Raw genomic sequence first — 26,612 nt, 5'->3', positions numbered from 1 at the left:
TGTGTTTGTCCTATGTTGTTTTTATGTAGCACCATGGTCCTGGAGGAACGTTGTCTCGTTTCGCTGTGTACTGTACTAACTGTATATGGTTGAAACGACAATAAAAACTACTTGACTTGAAAAAATGCACAAATAGATTACTGATAATGCTGAAATGTGTATTTTTCAACTCAACCATACAAACTAGCAACAACTATAAATGCACATTGTTTTCAAATTAAAATATTTTTACAAAATTAAATAATATCCTTGCATTACTGCAAACTTGTTATTTTCTAAATATTACACCTAAATAAAATAGAACAATAAATAAGAACATACACATTTTCATGAAAATAAGATTGTCCAAACATTTAAGCAGAATGTAACATGTCCTTTGTAGAAAATCTTTTGAAAAGGAAACTGGATATAAAAGTGCAGTTCACTCAAACTACTAAAACTGTTGTTGTGTAAATATATACATATATATTATATATATAGATATACACTCACCTAAAGGATTATTAGGAACACCTGTTCAATTTCTCATTAATGCAATTATCTAATCAACCAATCACATGGCAGTTGCTTCAATGCATTTAGGGGTGTGGTCCTGGTCAAGACAATCTCCTGAACTCCAAACTGAATGTCAGAATGGGAAAGAAAGGTGATTTAAGCAATTTTGAGCGTGGCATGGTTGTTGGTGCCAGACGGGCCGGTCTGAGTATTTCACAATCTGCTCAGTTACTGGGATTTTCACGCTACAACCATTTCTAGGGTTTACAAAGAATGGTGTGAAAAGGAAAAACATCCAGTATGTGGCAGTCCTGTGGGCGAAAATGCCTTGTTGATGCTAGAGGTCAGAGGAGAATGGGCCGACTGATTCAAGCTGATAGAAGAGCAACTTTGCCTGAAATAACCACTCATTACAACCGAGGTATGCAGCAAAGCATTTGTGAAGCCACAACACGCACAACCTTGAGGCGGATGGGCTACAACAGCAGAAGACCCCACCGGGTACCACTCATCTCCACTACAAATAGGAAAAAGAGTCTACAATTTGCAAGAGCTCACCAAAATTGGACAGTAGAAGACTGGAAAAATGTTGCCTGGTCTGATGAGTCTCGATTTCCGTTGAGACATTCAGATGGTAGAGTCAGAATTTGGCGTAAACACAATGAGAACATGGATCCATCATGCCTTGTTACCACTGTGCAGGCTGCTGGTGGTGGTGTAATGGTGTGGGGGATGTTTTCTTGGCACACTTTAGGCCTCTTAGTGCCAATTGGGCATCGTTTAAATGCCACGGCCTACCTGAGCATTGTTTCTGACCATGTCCATCCCTTTATGGTCACCATGTACCCATCCTCTGATGGCTACTTCCAGCAGGATAATGCACCATGTCACAAAGCTCGAATCATTTCAAATTGGTTTCTTGAACATGACAATGAGTTCACTGTACTAAAATGGCCCCCACAGTCACCAGATCTCAACCCAATAGAGCATCTTTGGGATGTGGTGGAACGGGAGCTTCGTGCCCTGGATGTGCATCCCACAAATCTCCATCAACTGCAAGATGCTATCCTATCAATATGGGCCAACATTTCTAAAGAATGCTTTCAGCACCTTGTTGAATCAATGCCACATAGAATTAAGGCAGTTCTGAAGGCGAAAGAAGGGTCAAACACAGTATTAGTATGGTGTTCCTAATAATCCTTTAGGTGAGTGTATATTACACACACACATTTTATTTTTGTTGTAAATGTAATGTTATTTTTTGAGATTGATCTTATGATGATCTCATCAATGATGCAACACGTTGCAAGTTGCAGACAGCGGGGGTGAGAGACGAGCATCAGCCTCTTCCCGTCTCGACTCCCGCTCAGATTGTGTCTCTTCCGCGACTGGTTGAAGCGGCTCTGACCGCACCGAGAATGACAGTTTTGGAGTTTGTGTTTATTTCAATTAAAATTCTCAGCATTTGTCGTCATATAATCGCACAGGCTGACATCGCGATTGCGATATGATTAATTGTGCAGCACTAGAGAGGTCAATGGAGAATGGCCAGACTGGTTAGAACTGACAAAGTCTACGGTAACTCAGATAACCGCTTTGTAAAGGTGGAGAGAAGAACAGCATCTCAGAATGCTGATTTGATGGCCATACATTTCCTTATACTCAATTCTGACAAAACAGGAACTAATTATTGGACCAAAAAACAATAAAAATAAGCCACTACAATATAATTTGACTCTCGATGGACTTCTTCCATTTAAGGTGAATGTTACATCATCTTCAACAGCGAAGAACTTAGATGTTATATTTAATACCAATCTGTCCTTTGAAAATCAAATTACCAATGTTTGTAGAACAGCATTCTTCCACCTAAGAAATATTGCTAAATTACAGCACATGCTCTATTGCTGATGCCGAAAAACAAATTAATGTGTTCATGACCTCAAGACTAGATTATTATAATGCATTACTGGGAGGATGTCCAGCAAGATCAATAAATAAACGTCAATTGGTTCAAAATGCAGCAGAAAGAGTGCTAACGAGAACCAAGAAATATGATCATATTAGCCCCATTATCATCGTTACATTGGCTACCTGTTAAATTCCCTATTCATTTTAAAATTCTGTTAACTACATAAAAGATTTGAATGGTCTAGCTCCACAGTACTTAAGTGACATTCTACCATGCTATATTCCATCACGTTCATTACGATCACAAAATTCAGGCTTGTTAATAGCTCCTAGAATATCAAAATCCACAAAAGGAGGTAGATAATTTTCATATTTGGCTCCTAAACTATGGAATAGTCTCCCTAACACTGTTCGAGATGCAGAAACACTCCCTCAGTTTAAGTCTAGACTAAAGACTCATCTATTCATCCAGGCATACACCTAATTTATCCTCCAACCCACTATTAGGCTGCTTTAGTTTAGTCTGCCGGAACCAGAAACATTGATCATGATTAATAACTCTGCAATAAATTGAATGGCGTCTATGCTTATATTATTTTATTTGTTTCCCTGTCTCAACCTGGGGACTCCTATCCTGAGGTCACCAGAACCGGCTGGATCCAGCACCATTGCTGCTTCATGTTGGACTCCAATGCTACGCGTCACTGAATGATGATGACTAAATGCAGCCAGTGCCAGCCAAACATCACTTCAGTCTATTATGATGGACTTCAGAGGATGAACTGATGCCAACTCCAACCATAAGACACGGGATACTTCATGTCATTGTCTGAACCTTGGATTTAGGATGGACCACACCGAATCTCACCGAAATTACTGGCTAGGTTGAACTGCGTTTCACATCCCTGATCTCTGCCTGCATCACCTCGTTGATGGACTACGATCTTGAAATCAAACGCATAGACTAACAATTGCCAACAAAAGCCTTCATCAGCTAATTAACAAGGACAGTTGCATCTATGTGAACTTCTGAATTTAATCCAGGATGGACTTCAAAGTCATTGGTCATTAATCTTACAGTTCAAACAAAATCGATGTTTAAACACTGACCCTTAACTCTTACTTAGTTTAATAAATTTAAACCATGACTTTTGCTAACATCATGAATATAATGTAAATATTACTTATGTATAAGTTAGAGGGGAACTGGCCCCCACAGCGAGTCTGGTTGAGAAGGTTATTTTTCTCCATGAATCAACATCTTATGGAGTTTTGTGTGCCTTGCCACAGTCGCCTTCAGCTTGATCACAGGGGTTATTAATACAATTATTATTTAATTACTTATTTATAAACATAATTAATGATCGTATTTTCACATATCATCGACATTACAGTTTTATCATCTGTTAATTAGTGATCTTCTGTAAAGCTGCTTTGAAACGATACGTGTTGTGAAAGGCACTATACAAATAAAATTGACTTGACATGACATAGACTCAAGCTGCCAGAGGGCAGGTACACCAGGTTTTCCTGGATGTGTGGAGTGTCAGTAATATGGGAGCAGATCCAGTGTGCCAAAAGAGACAATAAAAAGACCTCCATGTAGTCTGGCTGGACCTGGCAAATGCCTATGGATCAGTTCCACACAAGCTTGTCAACTATGCACTGGAGTTTTTCCAGGTAACTGAATGTATTAAGAGCTTGGTAGATAGTTACTATGGGGACCTGAAAATATGTCATGCAACACAGGAGTACATAACTGGATGGCAGCAACTGGAAAAAGGGATTGCGTTGGGGTGTTCAATCTCTCCCATCCTGTTCACAGCTGCATTCAAGATCATCCTAATTGGTGTCAGACAGATGGCCTGAGGAATCCGTACACAATCTGGGGTGAGATTGCCAGAACTGTGCAACTATATGGATAATGTCACAAGCATCCTCCAGACTGCTGCACATACAAACATACTCTTAAAAAGGCTGAAAGAGCTTTTGGCATGGGCCAGGATGAGGATCAAGCCAGCAAAGTCACGTAGCCTTTCTATTTGTAAGAGGATTAGAAGCCACCAGATATCATTTAAGGCGGATGGTGAAAGAATCCTGGTGCTGGCAGAGCAGCCCATTCTTAGTTTAGTGAGCGAACACACTGCAGATGTGTCAGATAAACACATGACAGGGTTGGTTCTGAAGCAGCTGAAAAAGGGCTTTGATATGACAGACAATTCTCCCAGGCACATACAATGTCTGGTGTTCCTAATTTACATTGTATCATCGCCTGATGTGGCCGCTAAAGATGTGAGATCACTGCAGTGGCTGTGGCAAGGATGGACATCAAGGCCAACAGTTACATCAGGAACTGGCTGGGCTTGCCGCGTTGTCTTTCAGACGTAGCATTGTTTGGACGAAATGCCTTACAACTGCTGATAAAGTCCATCACCCTGGGTTACAAGCAGAAGACCAGACTTAGAACTGAGGGAATCAACAGACAAGTCAGTGAGGGCTTGTCAAGCCCAGGTCCGAACAGGACACTCCTGGAAGGGAGAGGAGGTTGTACACAGAGCAATTTAAAAGGTGCATTTAAAAATAATTGCATTTGAAACATGAATACATGGTTTATTAATGAACAATTTCATTGTTAAATATAATAAAATTTTTAAACATTAAATAAACAAATTTAAATATGCCTTTTTATTTGTCCATTTATAAACTGTTTTATTAATCCATGTTTTTATTTTCAAATTAATCAATTCATCATTTATTTCTTCATAATAATTTTTTTTTAATTGCTCACCTGAATCAGCACACCAAAATTGGCTTTGTCCAAGTGGGTGAGCTGACTGTAATCATTCAGTCCATTTCCATCAGTTTGGCCCATTCAGGCCGATTTGCAGTTGCGAACTATAAGCAGACATTATCCCATTAACAAAGGCACTTCCTCATCTTTTGTAATTTTCGTTTGTATTTCGCTGTCCCTGAATTTATAATTTTTTTCTTATTATTTTTTTTAGGAAAAAGAAAATCAAGTGAAAGATTCAGAGGAATTCTCTTTTTGTAAAGACTTATTCTTTTTATTGGCAGTGGAAAATAAGTTTCAGTATTTTATTGAAATGATAGCAATAAATAATACTGTGATCAAAATAGTTTATGAGTACTTAGACTGTACATTATTTCAATTACAGGACCAGGAGATTTATTTAAATAAAAGACAATAAAAAGATAGTAACATTATTTTAATTGTACATATGTGACTAAATGAAACATTACAAAAAAGGCAATACTGGGATATGACTCTAGCCTACACCTTTATGATGCATACCATTTCAAAAAGTTCATTAAAACAAAGGAGTGGGATACAAATAAGGCTTCATTACAGCAATAATATAGAGCTGAAGGTTTTGGGGCAGCAGGTGTTTGAGGCCACAGGAGGAATTGGTCCATCTGAGAAGTAATCACACAGGAATATTCTTTTCCATACACACACACACACACACACACACACACACACACACACACACACACACACACACACCTCTGACTGCAGCATAAGGGAATGGATACAGTGATTTTCATTAAAAAAGATGCAATAAAAATCTGGCATCAATGATATCACATCTGTAGAAAGATGAATTCAAAATAGCCCTCATAATCGGTACAAATTATGGCTTCTCCAAGGGTTTGATTTTGGTATCACATGAAATCATGAAAAGATTTATGTACTAATAACATTGAGTCATACTACACGTCAAAAACAGCGTTATACAGACTAGAAACAACTTGGAAAATACGAAACCAACCTGATATTCACATAATACCACTGACTCTGGACACTTTCTTGCAATCGACGGGAAAATCAAGAGAGCACAGTGAAGATTAATCACACATGAAGTACTTTCTGCTGGATAGATTAAACAACTAGATAAGATAAAACACTCCATGAAAATAAAAAATTTTTTTTTGGATTATGCCTACAGATGTAAATGAAAATGTTTGAACTTGCATTCCACAAGTTACATCTAAATGAGTTGAACGGGATTAGGACGCGAGAATTAAAAGGTGACAAATAAAACAAGCAAAAGTCAATACAAGACATTGCTAAAGGAATGAAATGTCCCTCAGGTCATAAATAGAAGCATTAGATGTAAAATATATACTCTGGTCTTTTGTGTTGATGGGCTTCGGATCTTCAGTGAACGAATCGTCATCCATTGAAGTTCCAGCTTGATGGGGGCTCGTCCTCTGAAGCTTCGCCTATACATATACACAGAGACAAGCAAAACAGCATTACACACCACACATACAGAGCAGAAAAATTGTTGGAATGAGAGTGATACATGTGCAAAACATTTGCACATAGGAAAATTATTTATAGCGTATTCCACAGCATTTTGATTCTTCACATCTGCACCTCAATATTTAATCCAAAAACTAAACCTATTCAACTAATATTTCATCAAGCTGCTGATTTTTAAGCAACACTAATGCATCAGTGACTTCTTGTCTTTGGCTAACCAGATGTTGGGTGGCTCACCAATGTATTGAGTTATTTTAATACATAAAGAAGAATAAGCCAGACCAAGTGCTTGTGGGGAATGAGCTTATTGATGTTGATCAAGCAGCATGCTCTTCTGAATCTTAACCCAAAGTTCTGCCTGCATGACAGACCTTTATACCTTTATGACACTTACATGGCTAATTTTTGTTTGCATAAAATGTGTAATACTCAAACATCAATCTCACCTAAATCTCATGGGGGCTACTTTTCTCAATTCTTGCCTCTAGTTTAATTCAAGCAGAATAATTTTTTTCAAGTATATAGCCTACATTACTTCTTGTTAGGGACTTGTTTCCCTGCAAGACGTGATGCCATTATGTGCTAAATTACATTTATATTGTTGTTTTTGGAAAATAGAGATGGAGATGAGAGATGTAACATCTGCAGGGTGAAGAGAAAATGCTTAAACACCTTAAACTAGCATTTGTGACCTTTCTGCCTTTGCGGTCAAAGGTGCTTTAATATGAGGAAGCACCACAACATAAAAAGGCAGCAAAACTAGACTGCTTCAACCTTGCATGCTTGCAAGTTGCAACGTTGACAGCCTTGTTGATTATAAACAGGAGCGATAGTTTGATCACATCAATCACTTGCAGAGACGTGGTTTAACTTAATTTGCATGTCAGATTTACAATTTAAAAAGGTTTATACATCTGTAACATCTCAAGTTCTGTAAAAATGTTTGCTTCCTTGCTGTGTGCACTCCCACTACTCAAGCAACAGCTTCTCTGTTGAATAAAAGTGTGGTAATTTCCCACAATATGCACGTCGAACTTAAGGGAATGATTCAAATTGTGTGCAATACCAGCAATACTGCACCAAATTTCAGGCTCTGATTACCTAATGTTAACTGTTGTCGAGTCAGAGAACTCATAGCCACTTGTTGGTAAACTTATATTTCCCCATTGTTTGGTATTTGATGACTACACCTCATAATCCACCTCAATGCATCCCATACCACCTCTAGCAGCACTGTTAATAGTGAAGTTTAAACAGTGAACAAATCAGTCTCTTCGAAAGGATCTTTTTAGTGAACAAAGCATTCTCATTCAACTCCATACACTTATGCCATATTTCTCATTCGGTCTCTTCCTTTCCAAGCCAGTGCGATCTATTTTGAAAGAACAGACTGCTTTGGTGGCTTTTCTTGCCTGTAAAGACTGACTATAGCATGAGCCAATGGCATTCGAGTGCAAGCATATCATTGTTTTTTTTCCCACTGAACAAACACGGCCCTTCACTGAACCAGCCGGTCCATCTCATTTCATGAACCAACTGAATGTACTAATACATTAGATTGAAAACTAAATAAATTAATCACTCAGTCATTAAGTTTGTGAATTAAGATCGTCTGATTGATTGAATGAGGAGGCGGCATGTAGTTTGTTCAATTCAACGTGATGGATGGAAATGTTGTGCTTTTGGCGCGCAGTGTAAGACATTTAGGCTTATCTAGAACTTTTTCTATGTCTTAGTAACAATTAAGCCCAGTTTTTGAAAAATTATAGGAAAAATAAGACCTACCATTTGTGGTGAAAACAGTTATGGTGCTTAAACTCTATTTTTAAAGTGTGCAAAATCAATTTCTGTTGCTGTGTCCAGCTTTTATGATACTGCATAGCATATCATTGCTGGGACTCACTGAATGGTGGATACACTCCTTCACTGAACCAGTCGAGTCGGTCATTTGAGTCTGAACAAGATGAAAACTTGTTCATGAATAAACTGAATGTACTGTACACTTGTTCGCAAACAAAATTATTGAATCAGTCACCTCGTGAACAAGGATCTACTGTTTGACTGAATGAGATGAGTCAAGCCATTCAACAAGAAAAGGGGCTGGATTAATTATAAATAAAAGTGACAGATAACCAAACATTACAATGTCATACAGATGTAATTGAAACAAATTTTTCAGCTTTTATTGTTGTCTTTTTTGTATGGCTTGATATAAAATTCTGCTTAGCAGTACACAATGTGATACATATGCTTTGTTGACATTTTATGGGGAAACTCTTCAACACTCTGCAGTGCATAATTCTCTTAGTAGGATTGTCAACATGCAAAATTGAATAAAGGATAATTACGCTTGTTCTGGTCGTGAATGAATCCGTGCATTTGGTTAACTTCAATTACTCGATGGTCATTTGACCCCAAAGGAGTAATTTGCAGAAAGACAATAAACAAATCTTTTTGGTGAATGGATTCAAAAGACTCGAGACCCTGAAAAAAGAATCAAAATAACCACCACTGTTAGAATGCAAATAATTTACCATTGTTATCACCAACCAATCAAAAACATGTTTGCTGTTTTAAGCATCTCCTGCATTTATGCCCCAAAATTTAAGACCTCAGCAAAAGATTTTTAAGATGTCTTGAATTTTATTTAAGACTTTTTATGGCATTAAAACGTGCATTACCAAGCTATCAATGCAACTCAAATTCGATTCCGATTCATTTGGGTATATTTCAGTTGTAATGTCTATTTTGCTAACATGTATTAATAAATTCTCTCTCAGCTAATGCTCATTATTTAGCAGGCGCATCCGTCATTACAGCGGAAACAACATAAATTTCTCCGTCATTTTGGGGCAAACAGATAAGTGTAAGACATCATTAGAGACTATAAAGGGTCTACTTTTATTTGTGTACACTCCCAATAACAAAACCTTGTGCTTTTGTAAAATAAAGAAAATAAAAAGAGTGAGGTGTAAGCAGTCTCTGGGTTTGCGAGCATATTTCTGAAACACGTCACCAAAAATGAACTGAAATTCAGCGAATACTTATCACACAAACATGAAACATATGTCTAAAGAAAGCTTAAAATATCTACTTTTAAATAAAACAATTCAAATTTGAAACAAATTTTCTCCTGCAATGTATTCTGAATGAAACAAAGCGATGTACAGTTTCTACTGGCTCAGCTAATTATATCTAATGTGATCACACCCACCAGCAGAACGCGCTATTCATATGCTAATGTACTGAGACGATCAAATGAAATGGTAAACGCCCCTGACTGTGCCTTAAAAACAACGTTCATTCACTTTTCTGAGCATTTGAAAGACAGCACGATACACAAGTGAGAAAACTCCTGGATAGTAACGAAGAGTTACAATTTTCCTTAGAAGAAAAGCGAGACTCCGATGAACATTTGTATTTTAAAGAGAGACTTGATCCAGCCGAGGACAAAATTTCGGACGAGTAAGTCATTTAGTTTTCATTAGTTGGCATGCTATTTTATATAAACATGTACATATTTTACTAGTGGGACTGTTTCCAGACTTGCCAGCTAGGATTCAGAGTATTGAAATATGTCCTGATAAGCAAGTATTTCAATTGTATGCTGTATGATATAAATATGATATAGAAATGTATGTTTAGATTATATTTTAACTAGTGTTTATGCTGCCTCATTATCATCAACAAAGCTTGTGCTTGTAAATATGTGATCAGGATGGTTTTCACATCATTCTGTAGCAAAAACTCTAGACTACAAGATCCAGTTCTCAAAAGGCTTGTGGACAAATGTTTTGTATGTGTTATATAGCCTCATTTCAGAGACTTACATTTTTAGTTTTTTCAAAAAACCATGCATAAATGTTATTTTCTCAAAACTACAAACATGTAAACACATATTGCTCACATATTATTGTAGCCCAGTTTGTGCTGAATACAGTGCTATCAGACATTAGCCATTAATGTGTTTTTAAATCAACTGAAAAAAGCACAAATGTCAAGGCATGTCAAAACTTCTCCAGTGCCCAAAACACCCTCAGACCCCAGAGGGTTAGCGAGTTAATCTTAATGGAGTCGAATCTATGCTTCAGAATGACTGATTACAACTAAATGTTTTCTTTTTTTGTTGTTTTGAATGAAAAGAACAGAAAGGATATTAAAAGAGGCATTATTCAATGGCACATAGATTGTGTGGATCTCGTCTTTGGACACAAAATACACCAATCCTCTCAACACACAGTGAAATGATCTTCGTGCTCAGCTTCTTCACCAATATACTATACTCAATCATAACTGAGTGAAATCTGAACATTTACCAACCAGTAGCTAATCCCATACATTTTAGACATGCAAAATTGGGTAGCATGTGCAAGTGATTTACTTGCATTGTAGGAATGAGCATAGGGTAGAATCAATAACGGGATAGTTTAATGAAGATATCAAATAATCTGAAAATCTATGTTTTTACCCAGCTCTAGCGAACACACACGAGTGAATCAAAAAACTATTTGAAATGAGGTCCTCAACGATTTATAGGCCAAGGACCCCTTGGGGAATAATGAAATTGAGCAGTGACCCCTATTAAATATGATGTATTGCATTTTAATGGAATTTTAAGGAAGTTAATCTTAATCAACAGCATTTGTGGCATAATTTTGATTACTGCAATATTTTTACATTTTAGTTAAACTCTTCCCTCCTTTTCTTAAAAAAAAAAAAAACACACAAATCTGGGTTACAGTGAGACACTTACAATGGAAGTGAATGGGGCCAATCTGTACACGTTAATATACTCACAGTATCGGAGTTACGTGATGCCCAAGATTTTGTTTTATAATTAAGGATTCAGTCTCAGACATTTGGCCCATTGGTTGCTTCCACCTGAGAGAGCCCTTCCCTTGTTTTGTATTGAACAGGAATTTCTTGCCCCTATTTCGCCATTGCAAAGCCTTTCTATCAAACTAATCGGAGCTTGATGTGGTGTCTGCAGAATAGGCTTCTGCTAAGAGCCCACGGCAAGGCTATCCCACACTATCCCACAAAGGGTTTGAAATTCAGCTATACAAAAAAAAAATTCACATAGGTAGGCTACAATGTGGCAACATGGTGGCAAGGGTAATGAAAATACTAAATGGGTAATGAAAAAACAAACAATTTGCTTCTTTTCCAATTTATTTTGTAATTTGTTCTTGCAATTGCCACAACAAATGACAGGGATGCAAACTCATGAGGGGCTAAAAAGGTAGGACAATCACTGGTCCACGAATATTTTTCCTGGGGATATTTTTTTTAAAGAATAAGCTAAAAGCACCAATTCCAGCTATTTTACTGATTCAAGTTTATTAAAATCTTGCAAAATAAAGAGTAATTTGGTGAGGCTTGTTTCTGTTTCACATATTTGTTCAATTTTATTAACGGATTAGTTCAGTGATCGTTTAATGAAGATCTCAAATAATCAAAAAATCTTGGATACCCCTTCTGGAAATGTCACTAGGTGGCGACAAATAAGCGTCGAAATGAGTGAGTTAGTGAATCATTTTGAGTCATTCATGACCTAAATCTACCAAGAGAATTTACAGTGTTTAAGCATTAAAAGAACAAAGCAGATCTATATTCTTCCTTAACCCTCTGGGGTCTGAGGGTGTTTTGGGCACTGGAGAAGTTGACATGCCTTGACATTTGTGCTTTTTTCAGTTAATCAAAAACACATTAATGGCTAACGTCTGATAACACTGCATTCAGCACAAACTGGGCTACAATAACATGCGAGTAACGTGTGTACATGTTTGTATTTTTGAGAAAATAAAGTTTATGCATGGTTTTTTGAAAAAACTAAAATTTTTAAGTCATTGAAATAAGGCCATATAACACATACCAAATATTTGTCCACAAGATTTTTGAGAACTGGATCTTGTAGCCTAGAGTTTTTGCTACAAAATGATGTGAAAACCATCCTGATCACTCATTCATACAAAACAATTTAGTCATTTAACTTTTGTAAGACACTTTTAGTGTTAGAAAGGTCATATGCAAGGAGGCGTGAACTATCATGAATATTGATTGTAATTCACACCTGAGGAGACAAAAGACCCCTCTCCCCTGGGCCTATCAATGAGGAATGTGACAGAAAAAGAATGAATGGGAGGAGACTTAATGATCAAAATCAAGTTTTAAGTTAAAAGAAGTAATCTGACTATACATTTTCTTTACATAACGACTTTACTTAATTTTAGACCTACACTACCGTTTAAAAGAAGTCTCTTCTGCTCACCAAGACTGCATGTATTTGATCCAAAATTCAGTAAACAGTGATATTGTGAACTCTTTTTACAATTTAAAAGAACAGTTTTGTATTTTAATATATTGTAAAATGCAATTTGTGATCAAAGCTGATTTTTCAGCATCATTACTGCAGTCTTCAGTGTTACATGATCCTTCAGAAATCATTATAATATGCTGATTTTCTAATATGGGCATATTAGACTGATAAATATCAGTCACATTTGCACATTAATCATTGCTCTTCACAATCAAAAAAGTGACCGATTATGGTTTGCATACAGCGAATTTCTCCAAAAGGTGAGGAGCTTCATGCATTTATATAGTTTGTGGAATTTGATAATTTTCCATGGCACACCTGACAATCTTTCACGGCAAACAAGTTGAGAAACACTGAGGTAAACGTATGTGAATAATTACTCACCCGAGTGACATCAACAGGAGTAGGTTCTGACCGTAGTGGAATCCAACCTCTGAACACCACTCACACTCCCTACAATCACACATTAGACACACATTAGTAACACATTCTGAGATTGAATGCTGCACAAACACACATCAGTTAGGGCTGGGCAGGATGACCAAAATCACAATACGAGTCATATTTCATCACAGAAATGGTATGGTATTATGATATAAATATATTTGCTTTTTTTTATTTATTATTTAAATAATAATGACGTAATGCCTATTTTTTATTAACATTTTATTTATATTCCAGATTAAATACAAGTTAAGCTCAATCGACTGCATTAGTGGAATAATGTTGACTACCACAAAAACTTCAACTCGTCTTCAAAAATCTGGGTTACAATGAGGCAGTTGCAATCAAAGTGATTGGGGCCAACACGTAAATGTTAAATTACTCACCGTTTCAAAAGTATAGCCACACAACATACATAAACAATATGCATATTAACATGATTTTAGTGTGACAAAATCGCTTTATAACCTTTTTTTGTGTGAATTTATATAAAATTGTACAACTTCGTTGCCATGAAGACATAATGCCATAAACAATGTAATATCAGTAAATGTAGATTTAAGCAACTTTACAGCTCAAATACTACACAAGTTTTAACAGAAGAATTAGTGAAGCCTAAGCTTAATTATAAGCTTTACAATTCTGCCTTTAAACCCTCCAATCATTAGCCACTATTCACTTCCATTGTAAGTGTTTCTCTGTAACATTTCTGTTTTTTTTTTTTTTTTTAAAGAAAAGGAGGGACAGGGGTCCAAAACATTTTTGTGATCAAATCACTAAAACCACATACAGAGGTAGTAAAAAAAAAAAAAAAACATGTGTTCACATAACATTGGTGGTGTGAATCACTTTTTCGTACATAAATGCAGACAGAAGCGAAGCAGCACCCCTCATCTGTCAGTCAACTGCTGTGCTAAGACAAGAGTTTAAACTTTGCCGCTAATGTGCAGCTTTAAAAGGGAATAACCATACAATCTGAAATTTTTAAAAAGCAAGTATATATACAGTTGAAGTCATAAGTTTAGATTCACTTACACTGCCGTTCAAAATTTTGGGGACAATTAACTGAAATGTTTCTCATGATCTTAAAAATCATTTGACATGAAGGCGTATGCTTAAATGGTTGAAATTAGTTTTGTAGACAAAAATATATTTGTGCCAACTTTAATTTATTTCATTACAAAACAAAAATGTTATTTAAAAAAAAAAAAAAAAGTTTTTTTAAAATGGATGACTTGGACTGAATAATAAAGAAAAGCAGCCAATACGTGTCCAACATAGATTTGAACTCCTTTAACCCTCTGGGGTCGACAGATGCGCCGGAGCTTCCTGCTGGATATTTTTGTCATTACAGCAGAAACAACTTAAAATACTCCATTTTTGGGTATACAGATAAGTGTAAGACATCATTAGAGACTATAAAGGGTCTACTTTTATTTTTGTACTCACAATAACATTTTGTAAAATAAAGAATATAAAAAGGGTGCGCTTTCAGCTGTCTGTCTCCACGAGCATATTTCAGAAACACGTCACAAATATGAACTGAAACTCCGCAAATTCTTATCACACACACATGAAACCTATGTCTCTGGGGGGAGTGGTGGCTCAGTGGTTGAGGCTCAGGGTTACTGACCAGAAGGTTGGGGATTCAAGCCCCAGCACCACCAAGATGTCACTGTTGGGCCCTTGAGCAAGGCACTTAACTCCAGGTTGCTCCGGGGGGATTGTCCCAGTAATAAGTGCACTGTAAGTCGCTTTGGATAAAAGCGTCTGCCAAATGCATAAATGTAAATGTCTAAACAAAGCTTAAAATGTCAAACTATTCCAATTTAAAACAAATATTCTCCTGCAATGCAATCTGTTTGAAACAAAGCGATGTACAGTTTTTACCGGTCCATCTCATTATCTGTAATGTGATCCCACCCACCAGCAGAGCGCGCCATTCATACGCTAATGTGCTGAGACGATCAACGCAAATGTACACGCTGTGAGGTTGTAAAAACTTTTCATTCATTTTTCTGTGCGTTTGCAACGATACACAGGCGACTGTGAGGTTTGATTTAAACACATTTCATTCATTTTTCTGCGCGTTTGCAGCGACACACAGGCAAGAAAGCTCCAGGATATTATGAAGAGAGATTTGATCCAGCTGAGGCTACAATTTCAGGCGAGTAAGTCAATTAGATTTCATTAGTTGACTTACTATTTTATATATACATGTACATGTAAATTGTATGCTGTATGATATAAATATGATATGTATTATGATATAAAAATAATATGAATGTTTAGATTATATTTTATCTAGTGTTTAAAAGGCCTCATTATCATCAACAAAGCTTGTGCTTGCAAATATGTGTTTCGGTTAAATGAGTAAAATACACTTTAAATATGCCCATATTAGAAAATCACCATCTTATGATTTCTGAAGGATCATGTGACACTGAAGACTGCAGTAATGATACTGAAAATTCAGCTTTGATCAAAAATTGCACTTTACAATATATTTAAATAGAAAACTGTTCTTTTAAATTGTAAAAAGAGTTCAGAATATCAATGTTGTTTCTATATTTTGGATCAAATAAATCCAGTCTTGGTGAGCAGAAGGGAATTCTTTTAACGGTAGTGTAGGTCTAAAATTCTTTATGGAAAGAAAATATATAGTCAGATTACTTCTTTAACTTAAAACTTGATTTTGATCATTAAGTCTCCTCACATTCATTCTCTATCCCTGATTGATAGGCCCAGGGGAGGGTCTTTGCCTCTCAGGTGTAAATGACCTCCATATTCATGATAGTTCACGCCTCCTCGCATATTTCCTATCAACACTAAAAGTGTCTTACAAAAGTTAAATTACTATATTGTTTAGTATTAATGAGTGATCAGGACGGTTTTCACATCATTTTGTAGCAAAAACCCTAGGCTACAAGTTCCATTTCTCAAAAGTCTTGTGGACAAATATTTAGTATGTGTTATATGACCTTATTTCAGTTCCTTAAAATTTTGTTTTTTTTAAAAAAAAAACACGCATAAATGTTATTTTCTCAAAAATACATACCTGTACATGCATGTTGCTCACATATTATTGTTGCCCAGTTTGTGCTGAATACAGTGTTATCAGACTTTAGCCATTAATATGTTTTTAAGCAACTGAAAAAAGCACAAATGTCAGATTTGAAAGAAAGCATGTCAAAACTTCTCCAGGGCCCAAAATACCCTCAGACCCCAGAGGGTTAATACTGTTTTAAAAGCATAAAAGCATCCCAGGGTGATACCTCAAGAAGTCGGTTGAGAAAACATTCTAAGCAGAGTGGCTACTTTGAAGAAGCTAAAATATAACATTTTTGTTTTTTATTTTAGATTTTTTTAGGTCACAACATATTTCCTATAATTCCATTTCTGTTATTCCATAGTTTTGACTCTTTTTTTTTTTTTTAACCACTCCACAGATTAATATTAGCAAACTATAGTTTTGGCAAGTCATTTTGGACATGCAATGTTTCCAGTTAACTATGCCTTGGCAGTAGAGATGCACCGATTGCAATTTTCTTCCAATTTTTTGCAAGTGTGACCTGCCGATACTGATTTTTTCCGATTTTCTTTCTAAGAACTATTGACCGCATATACAAACAAAATCTACCTTTCTTCAATGCAACATTTTATTTTCATAATAAAATAAATCTCTCACTTAAACAACTCTCAAAATAAAGTGCTCTGTGACTGGAAAGAGGTAGAAATAACATTTAACTGCAAATGAGTTGCTTTATATAGCAAATGTCATTTTCCACTATTTTTATAAATAGACCTTTTTCTCTTTATTACTCGTCTAACAAAACAATTCCAAAGATCTGTAAAACTGAAGTGTCCAATACGCTCAACTTATGTTATGTGTCCAAATATCAGTTGTAAAACTGAGCACTGCTTCGAGAACGGCTTGTAACCATACCTGTCAACACTCCCGTTTTTCTAGGGAGTCTCCCGTTTTGTTATTTCTCCCAAAAAAACTCCCGTAATTTGTATGGCCCAAACCACGTTATATGAATAATCACATCAATATATTATTCCAAGATTGTCCAGTTGCCAGATCTTGAATGAAACACATCCTACTCACACAATCGACACATCATACACATTACAAATCATTTATGACCTCAACCTGGCAACCTACAACCCAGTTGCGCTGTTGATATCTGCGCAGGCAGTAGACGCGGGACGTTAAATCAAGCATCACTGGTAGATGGGAGGAGAAGACAGCTGGTGCTCCGGTGAAAAAAACAAAATGTACATTTAACAACAGCTGGATGGAAGAATTTTATTTCATATCCCGAAGCCATATCGACAATGCCCACGCCTTTTACAATGTGTGTCTCACTGATTTTAATATCGGACACGGTGGGATAAATTATGTTACTCAGCACATTAAATCACAACGGCACAAATTCTATGTATTTAGCCTGTTTCTGCCATCCAGCACCCCACTTCCCCTCAGCCGGATTTGTGTACCCAAATGTTGACAGATAACAGGCTGCGTGTGTGACATGACACGAGATTAAACAACTCGGATAACGCAATGTCGGAAACGGGCGAAAATTTCATAAAAATGTTGGGGGGGGGGGGACAATAAACATAACAATTCTCAAGAGCAATTTTTGAAGGGGACTCCAAGGGTTTTTTTGTAGTTGCCCTGTTTGCATTTGTATTATTTTATTTCTTAAACAATTATTTTAAGAATATATCATTATATTGTTTACAAAACACATTTTAATGATATTTTAGGGGGGGACAACCCTCAGAAAGGGGGGGTCCTGACCCCCCCGCGATTTCCGCCTATGGTCGGAAAGTACCTCCTACTGTGTATCGAGGAAATGTATCAGATTTTTGAACTATGGTGAACAGCTGGTCATCCAGGGCCATGAATTCCATCATTTTCCTCGTAATTGCTTTGGTCTTTTTGCTGCTCATTCCAAGGGATGATAGGAGAGGCTGCTGACTTGTGGCTGGCTCTGAGATCTGGCTAGCTTTAGCCGCTTTCCCTTTTTAGCTTCTTTTTTTAAAATGGGCATTTTCAGCTGGGTGATGGTGTTTTAAATGTCTAATTAGGTTTGTTGTTCCGAAAGTTATTGTGGTGGTTCCCCCATGGTTTACTTTGGCCTTACAATTATTACACATTTCCAACTTTATGTATTCTTCACTCACAGTGAAGATCTTCCACGCCAATGACATATTTACGTGCGGCTGTGACATTATTACCTGCGCCGCTGGCAACAAAACGGACCGGCTTGGAATCGGAAAAACGTGAGGCTGACCGGCCGGTCACCGGTCCGGCCGAGCGTGCGGAAAATCGGCTAATTCCGGTCCCTGGCCGGTCGATCGGTGAATCTCTACTTGGCAGCTTGGAAAATTCCAGAAAATGATGTCAAGCCTTTAGACAAATAGCAAATTAGCTTCTGATAGGAGGTGTACCTGCGGATGTATTTTAAGGCCTACCTTCAAACTCAGTGCCTCTTTGCTTGACATCATGGGAAAATCACCTCAGAAAAAAAATTAAGTCCACTAAGTCCGGTTCATCATTGGGAGCAATTTCAAAATGCCTGAAGGCACCACGTTCATCTGTACAAACATTAGTTTGTGGCAGCATCATGTTGTTGGGATGCTTTGCTGCAGGAGGCACTGCAGCACTTCACAAAATAGATGGCATCACGAGGAAGGAAAATTATGTTATATTGAAGCAACATCTCAAGACATCAGCCAGGAAGTTAGCTAGGTCGCAAATGGGTCTTCCAAATGGACAATGACCCCAAAGCATACCTCCAAAATTGTGGCAAAATGGCTTAAGGACAACAAAGTCAAGATATTGGAGTGGCCATCATAAAGCCCTGACCTCAATCCGACAGAAAATATGTGGGCAGAACTGAAAAAGCGCGTGCGAGCAAGGTGGCCTACAAACCTGTCTCAGTTACACCAGTTCTGTCTGGACGAATGGGCCGAATCTTATTGTGAGAAGCTTGTGGAAGGCTACCAAACGTTTGACCCAAGTTAAACTATTTAAAGGGAATGCTACCAAATATAAACAAAGTGTATGTAAACTTCTGACCCACTGGGAATGTGATGAAAGAAATAAAAACTATTATTGTGACATTTTCACATTCTTAAAATAAAGTTAACTGTTTCCTGCGTTTAAATGTCTGGAATTGTGAAAAACGGCGTTTAAATGTATTTGGCTAAGGTCTGTGTAAATATCTGACTTCAACTGTACAAGCACGAGAACATCACAGATCTCCTTCAGTGTGTCTGATATCAACTAGTGGGGACACAGATGAGAAAGACACACATCTGTTGCTTAGGTTAATACAGGTACTCTACTAAAATAACAGAATTCTGTTTGAAATGTTGCATTTGTACTTCGATTGAATTCCAATTGCATCAGGTAGAAACGGTGCGTTTTTTTCTTTTATACATTTTTTGTGGTTTGTTATCATGCAGTAACACACTGACATAGGGATATGTCGTCGTGAAATTAGAGACTCATCCTTTTGAAATCATCCTGTGACCACTTGTGATCGGATAACTGAAAACGCATTTTAATACCAGGTGGAAGCAGGGCCTTTAATTTTCAGTGTTGTCAGTATAGCTGAATTTCTACAGTCAAACTGCCCTGCTATAAATTAGCATACAGAGCTGCAGAAATGGAAGCAGATGAGCATAATCAAATGTTGATGGCACCTGGACCATCCAGCTGTGGTTTCTTAGCCATCAGGGCAGCAGACGACGGGCCACTGCTGGTCACCCTAAAACTTGCAGGAAGCGTGTCAGCAGAGCCCACACTCAATCCACGCACATCTTTGGGCCGGAATTTCTTCCTCCAGGACGGAGCACGTCGGAAGTTCTTGTCATCATCCTACGGTGAAGAGTAAAATCACTCTGATGTGAAGTATTCAGGTGTGTATTTATATGGCAGATGAATCTCACTCACCTCCTCTAATCTCCTCTCTGTGCCAGCAGATAGTAGGTTATTGTACTCTTGCTCCAGTAATGCTCTGGCCTACAAAATGAACACAGATATGAATGTTTCCTACACCTCTGCAATAATAATATATAAGCCAATACATTTTATTCATAATATATTATCAATATATATATATTAAGTTATCAAAACTTGTTAATTGAAGAGACAAAAAATATAATGATGATAAATAGTCAATCGGCATGTGCAAATCTACACCCTTTTAAAATCGAGTTGTTGGCAGATCGCCTGAATGACTAGTCAACTAAATGTCATATAAACTTGTATAATTAGGCTGCTTTTGGGTTCACCTGACCCTGATCAGACACATTTGTTTGGAGGGCATTAACATAAGACTTGTTCTTGCATTCCAAACAGCTTGGAGTGCAACAGAATGCATTGTTTTTAATTGTGGGCATACTTTTCTCTTCACACGCCATTTGACCATAAAAAAACAACACTCGCTCCGGACCACTTTAAAAAAAAAACGATTGTGCAGCGCAATGGCTAAAAGCCATGTCGTGCAAACTGTCTAACAGCAGCACATTGTAAGCATGTCAAGAAAAAATTTAATTAAATTAAGCCTCACAAATCAATTCCATTGTTGTCCAACTAGTAGACCTTCGTAATCCATTCTTAACATTCAACACAACTTTCCATTGAGTTGTCCTCACTTACTCAAATGTGCAATGCAATAGTGAATATACAGCGCAATGTGCAATCCAACTCCTGAAAGAACACCTCATTTGGTGTGGTTCTTTTTTTTTTACAAATCAGTCAAAATTATTGGACAATAAGCCTGAATCAAACACAAACACAGTAAGTCAGCTGTCTAAATCATAAACTGAATTTCCTCAGATGATTCACTTGCAAACTGAAGCTCCATTGCTATGTTTCGCATTCTTTTTGTAAGCAATGTTAAGATACACATTTTAAAAGTTATGGATACATACTTAAGTCTAATAATGACTGATTGCAATAGTGTATACATCTGCAAGAGGTTTGTTGTTATAAAAAATATTTTGTACCTTTAAAAAAATAAATATTTCCAACATAAAAAAATATAGGGTGGGGTTGTCGATGCATCACCCTCAACCCCTGCACAAAAACAAAATCATGTATGGTCCAATGTCAAAGAAACTGTCTGTTATGTACTCATTGATGTGTGTGTTACCTGTGTGCACTGTGTAGGAATCTGCAGTAACAGAGCAAAGGCATTGTGGTCAAAGGATTCATCCAAGGCGATGAGGGCTCCATGGACACCACTCTCATGAAGGTTTCCAGCATACTCTTTCAGCCCGATGGACTGAACCCAGCATACTACACGCTCATTAGTCCACACCAGCACATCTGCTATGTGAGAAGCATTTAAATGACACTGCCATGACCACAGTCACATCTAAACAAAGAAAAAAGATATAACAATCACCTCTGACTTCAAGCTGTGACTCCTCTCGTCTGCACTCAAGGTCTTTCCTATCGTAGTTCAGCCGTCTTAAACACATGACACCACACTGAAAACTGTTCCTACAAGACACAAGAGAGATAGACAAACATACAGTTAGTGCCGTTTACATGGATCATCCCATCACATATACCTGTTCTCCACAGAGAAAATGATTAAGCGAAAAAATAAACTTGAATAAAAATAAAATTATGTATAAAAACCTTTCATAAGCTCTGAGGTCAAGTGATGTTATATGCTTCTGTAGAAGCCACAAGTCAGTGTGAATGCAACTTCATTTATAAAAACTGTTTAATAGCCGAATTCCTGAAGAACTGAAAAGAGATCTGAAAACTCGCTGTTACCACGAAAACAGGAATTTTAACAAAAATAACTTGTTTCGGTTTTTAAATACTTTCTCTTATCCCAGTTTAATAAGCCAAGACTACTATACTGTAAAAGTAAATTTATTTCCAAAATACTGAAATAGTCTGAAATGTCCTGCGATTTATATACATAATTTATATATAATTGATAGCCGGTTAATCCCACGCATGGCAAAACACATACAGTATGCTTACAAACATATGAAAACATTAGTCATAGAGATGGTTACAGCATTTTAAAAATGCCCATTCAGAGAACTTGGCCTTCACAAAGTACTTTATACAACAGATTAAATACTTATAAATGTTAATAAATGAATAGTACACAACAGGCATATTTTTTTACTCAGACTGATTTGTATCCAGCAAATAGTTGCATGCATTTAAAAAGATGTGGCAAATGTGTCTCTTTTTCTTTTTTTATGAAACAAAAAGATAACTTGTGGGGAGTGGGGGGATGGGGGTGCTGTTACACATGATTACCCTATTTTCCGGAAATATAATCGCACCCAACTATAAGCCACACTGGGTCAAAATCTAGGGATGGAATGATACCATTTTTCTCTTCTGATCCTGATACCAGAACTATCAGTTAAATACCAGTGTTGTTGTTTTTATCTTAATGAGGTTAGAACATCCATGATTCACTGTGTGGAACTGATTGGGAGTACTCTTTGTTTAAAGAAACAAAAACCTCGAACAATACATAATAAAATAGGAACAAAAATACAATTACATAAGAGCATGTGCAAAACTTTGTTAACTAGTCTGCATGATGCAGCAGCAAAAATAACAGTAATTCCAGAGAAAGACTTCATTTGAAAAGAAGCCAGTTCTCTTTACACATTTCAACTTGTATATGGACTTGTAAATAGTTTCAGATCTCTCTCTCTCTCTGTCTGTCTGTCTGTCTGTGTGTGTGAGCGTGTATTTATCACTTTGTGGGGACCAAATGTCCCCATAAGGATAGTAAAACCCGAAATTTTTGACCTTGTGGGGACATTTTGTCGGTCCCCATGAGGAAAATATCTTAGAAATCATACTAAATTATGTTTTTTGAAAATGTAAAAATGCAGAAAGTTTTCTGTGAGGGTTAGGTTTAGGGGATAGAATATAAAGTTTGTACAGTATAAAAACCATTATGTCTATGGAAAGTCCCCATAAAACATGGAAACACAACGTGTGTGTGTGTGTGCGCGTGTGTCAGCAGAGCAGCACTCGTTCAGTGAAGCATGGTACCAGAGACTACTTGGCTGTGCATGCTGACTGTATATTTATTATTAAACACAGCCTTTTGCAATTCACAAAGTTTTTGGATGACTGTAAGAGATGGAATGCACTAGTTATATGGACTACTTTTATGTTGATTTGAAGGTTATTTATGTCATTATTTGAGCTTGACAGTAACGTCAATGACCAACATGCAGTATTGGATTTGTATCAGGCTCTTCAGACCAATACCTGATCCGGGTAAAAGTCAGTTTCGGACCCGATAGCGATCCAGATATCGGATCAGTGCCATCCCTATCAAAATCACGTTGTTGAGAGGAAAAAAAAACACAGATAAGTCGAATCTCTGTATTAGTTACAATGACAGAGGTTGCTTGCGGCAGGCACTAGGACCAGGGAGCAGCTGCCCGACTTCCCTTCACCGGATCAGATGTCAAATGTGCTCCGTTAACATTACATTACCTCAGAATCTACACATCGTATCACATGTTTTTGGGCTTGTTTTAAAAGGGAGAATTTGCTTTAAGTAATCGTGTGTAACAGTTTCTCATTTTCATGAAAAGTTATTCAAAAGTCAACATTAAAATTTTCATGAAAGAAATGCAACAAGTAAACCACATCTGTTTATAACATCTGTAACTCAATGCTGTGAAAAAATAAACACCTTTTAGTCTGAGTAAAACAATATGCATGTTGTATTCTATTTGTTTATTAACACCAGCAACTGTGGATATTTGTGATATTGCAACCCTCTTTGCAACAGTGGCAAATCAGGTTCCCAACGTGGTGAACAATCCACATAAGACATTTAATAAACACTTTTCAGTTTATAACAAAACAAAAACACACACTGCTTTTAAGTCAGCTATGTATAAACATAAAGACGCACGCACACATGCTTCGTGCATCTCTCTCTTGAACTGCAGCTCCGGTTCCACCTTATCCTTCTCCCGGCTGATTGCAATCGTTTTCCCCCAGCCATCCCTTATCACTCGGCCACCGCCGTAGCAACGTATTAATAATCTGTTTCACTGACTGAATGTTTTTACTATGAGTGTGATGAAATGTCATTATGTGGGCATGTAAGGAGTTGCGTTTGACAGCGGACTAGAGTTTGTTATGATGGACAAAATATTTAAACTGGTTGCATAAAGTACTTTGTAAAGGCAAAGTATTCTTAATTGGCAACTTTAAAACGCTTCTACAGTTTCTAAGACTTGTGTTTTCATTTGTTTTTGTGTGTATGTGTTTGGCCAGCCAACATCAATTATGTATAAATTATGAATATAAGTCACTTAGCACTATAAGTTGCAGGACCTTTCATATGATGAAAAAAAACGTGACATATATTCTGGGAAATACGGTACTTAAAGCAAATCTCTCGATTAAAACAAGGCCTAATATTGCGTGATACGATATGTAGATCCTAAGGTAATCTTCACAGCGAATGTTGACATGCTACAGAGTGGCTGAAGGGAAGTCAGACGGCTGCTCTCAGGTCCGAGCACTAGCCACATACAACCTCTGTCCGTGCGACTTATACACAGATGCAACCGTTTTTCTCTCTCAATGCGCTTCTGACAAGGTGCGACTTTATTTCTGGGAAATATGGTAAGCCATTCATAGGCTAATTTCTTTGAAAACTGTAAACACTGTCTCTGTGGCACTATTAAAATTCCTGTTTGCTTTGAGTGACCCGTCTCATAAGACACAACAACAATGACTTGTATAAGTGTGTTTCATATCTGAAATCCTGGTGAAGAACAACACAACCCATAAGCCTGAAGAGAAAAGCTCTATCAAACAGAGAATCGCAGCAAACAATGCCCACCAAACAAGCTCTGCAGCGACAGCCCACACCCATGACACACTTTACTGGTCTTCCTTCACTCTCAAAGTGTTATATATTTGCGTATATATAAATATTTGGCAATACAATAAAAATATATTGTTTATTTACTTAAAAACTTTAAATCAATATTTTTCATATTTATAATTTGATTACACTATTTGCAATGCTTCATTGGATTGTAGTTCATCCAACTTACCTCCTGTCACAACACACACTGCTCCTTTGGTCTCTTTTCGGCGTAACCTATGGTCACTCTCACCCTCCCGTCTCTCCTCTATGGTGTCATCCTCACTTCCTTCCTCTAACCAGTTCTCCTCACTTGATGCAAAAAATACTACTAACTCCCTATTCTCCACTTTAACATCTTGTTTAGACAACAATTATCCCCAATCATCCAGTCCAGCCCGCGCGCTACACTCTCCACCACCTGGCTATCCAGTGTTCACCGTGAACATCACTCTTAACCAAGAGCAGCGGAGAAGAAATTGTGCAAATCGAAATATCTTGCTGACCTAAGTATGTATCAGTCAATCCTCTCTTCTTTCTCTGCTAACGTCTCCACTGCAAAAATATCATACTATCACAACAAAATTAACAATTCTTCTGATACTTGCACACTTTTCAAAACATTTTCCTCTCTCCTTTGCCCACCTGCTCCACCTCCCGCATTATCTCTAACAGCAGATGACTTCGCCACATTTTTCATAGATAAAATAACAACCTCAGCAGGAAACCGATGGAGTGCGTACTCCAGGTAGGGAAGGAGGTATTGCCCCAAGTGAAGGAATTCAAGTACCTCGGAGTCTTGTTCACAAGTGAGGGGACAATGGAGCGGGAGGTTGGCCGGAGAATCGGGGCAGCGGGGGCGGTATTGCACGCGCTCTATCGCACCATTGTCACGAAAAGAGAGCTGAGCCGGAAGGCAAAGCTCTCGATCTACCGGTCAATTTTTGTGCCTACCCTCACCTATGGTCATGAAGGCTTTGTCATGACCGAAAGAACTAGGTCGTGAGTACAAGTGGCCAAAATGGGCTTCCTCAGAAGGGTGGCGGGCTTCTCCCTTAGAGATAGGGTGAGGAGCTAAGTCATCCGTGAGAAGCTCGGAATAGAGCCGCTGCTCCTTTGCGTCGAAAGGAGTCAGTTGAGGTGGTTTGGGCATCTCGTAAGGATGCCCCCTGGCCGCCTCCCTAGGAAGGTGTTTCAGGCACGTCCAGCTGGGAGGAGGCCTCGGGGAAGACCC

General features: G+C 37.5%; 1 protein-coding gene across 9 annotated transcripts in view; it reads right to left on the bottom strand.

Moving 5' to 3' along the window:
• Positions 1-5,467: 5,467 nt before the first annotated feature.
• Positions 5,468-26,612, bottom strand: part of ppfia1 (PTPRF interacting protein alpha 1) — a 108,401-nt gene continuing 87,256 nt past the window's right edge. For 4 of the 9 annotated variants that reach the window (XM_052097797.1, XM_052097802.1, XM_052097801.1 and 1 more), the window contains 6 exons: positions 21,890-21,987; positions 21,635-21,813; positions 20,431-20,499; positions 20,181-20,355; positions 13,398-13,466; positions 5,468-6,651 (listed from right to left, as the gene is read on the bottom strand). In XM_052097797.1, coding sequence (XP_051953757.1) covers positions 13,408-13,466; positions 20,181-20,355; positions 20,431-20,499; positions 21,635-21,813; positions 21,890-21,987 — 580 coding nt within the window. In that variant the 3' untranslated portion in view covers positions 5,468-6,651; positions 13,398-13,407. The remainder of the gene's footprint in view (positions 6,652-13,397; positions 13,467-20,180; positions 20,356-20,430; positions 20,500-21,634; positions 21,814-21,889; positions 21,988-26,612) is intronic. The other 5 variants (XM_052097799.1, XM_052097803.1, XM_052097807.1 and 2 more) reach the window with 2 other exon arrangements.

The sequence above is a fragment of the Xyrauchen texanus genome, chromosome 29, assembly GCF_025860055.1.
Source record: "Xyrauchen texanus isolate HMW12.3.18 chromosome 29, RBS_HiC_50CHRs, whole genome shotgun sequence".
Classification (NCBI taxonomy): domain Eukaryota; kingdom Metazoa; phylum Chordata; class Actinopteri; order Cypriniformes; family Catostomidae; genus Xyrauchen; species Xyrauchen texanus.
Note: the sequence above shows the minus strand (reverse complement) of the source record. Positions and strands in the feature narration are given on the sequence as shown.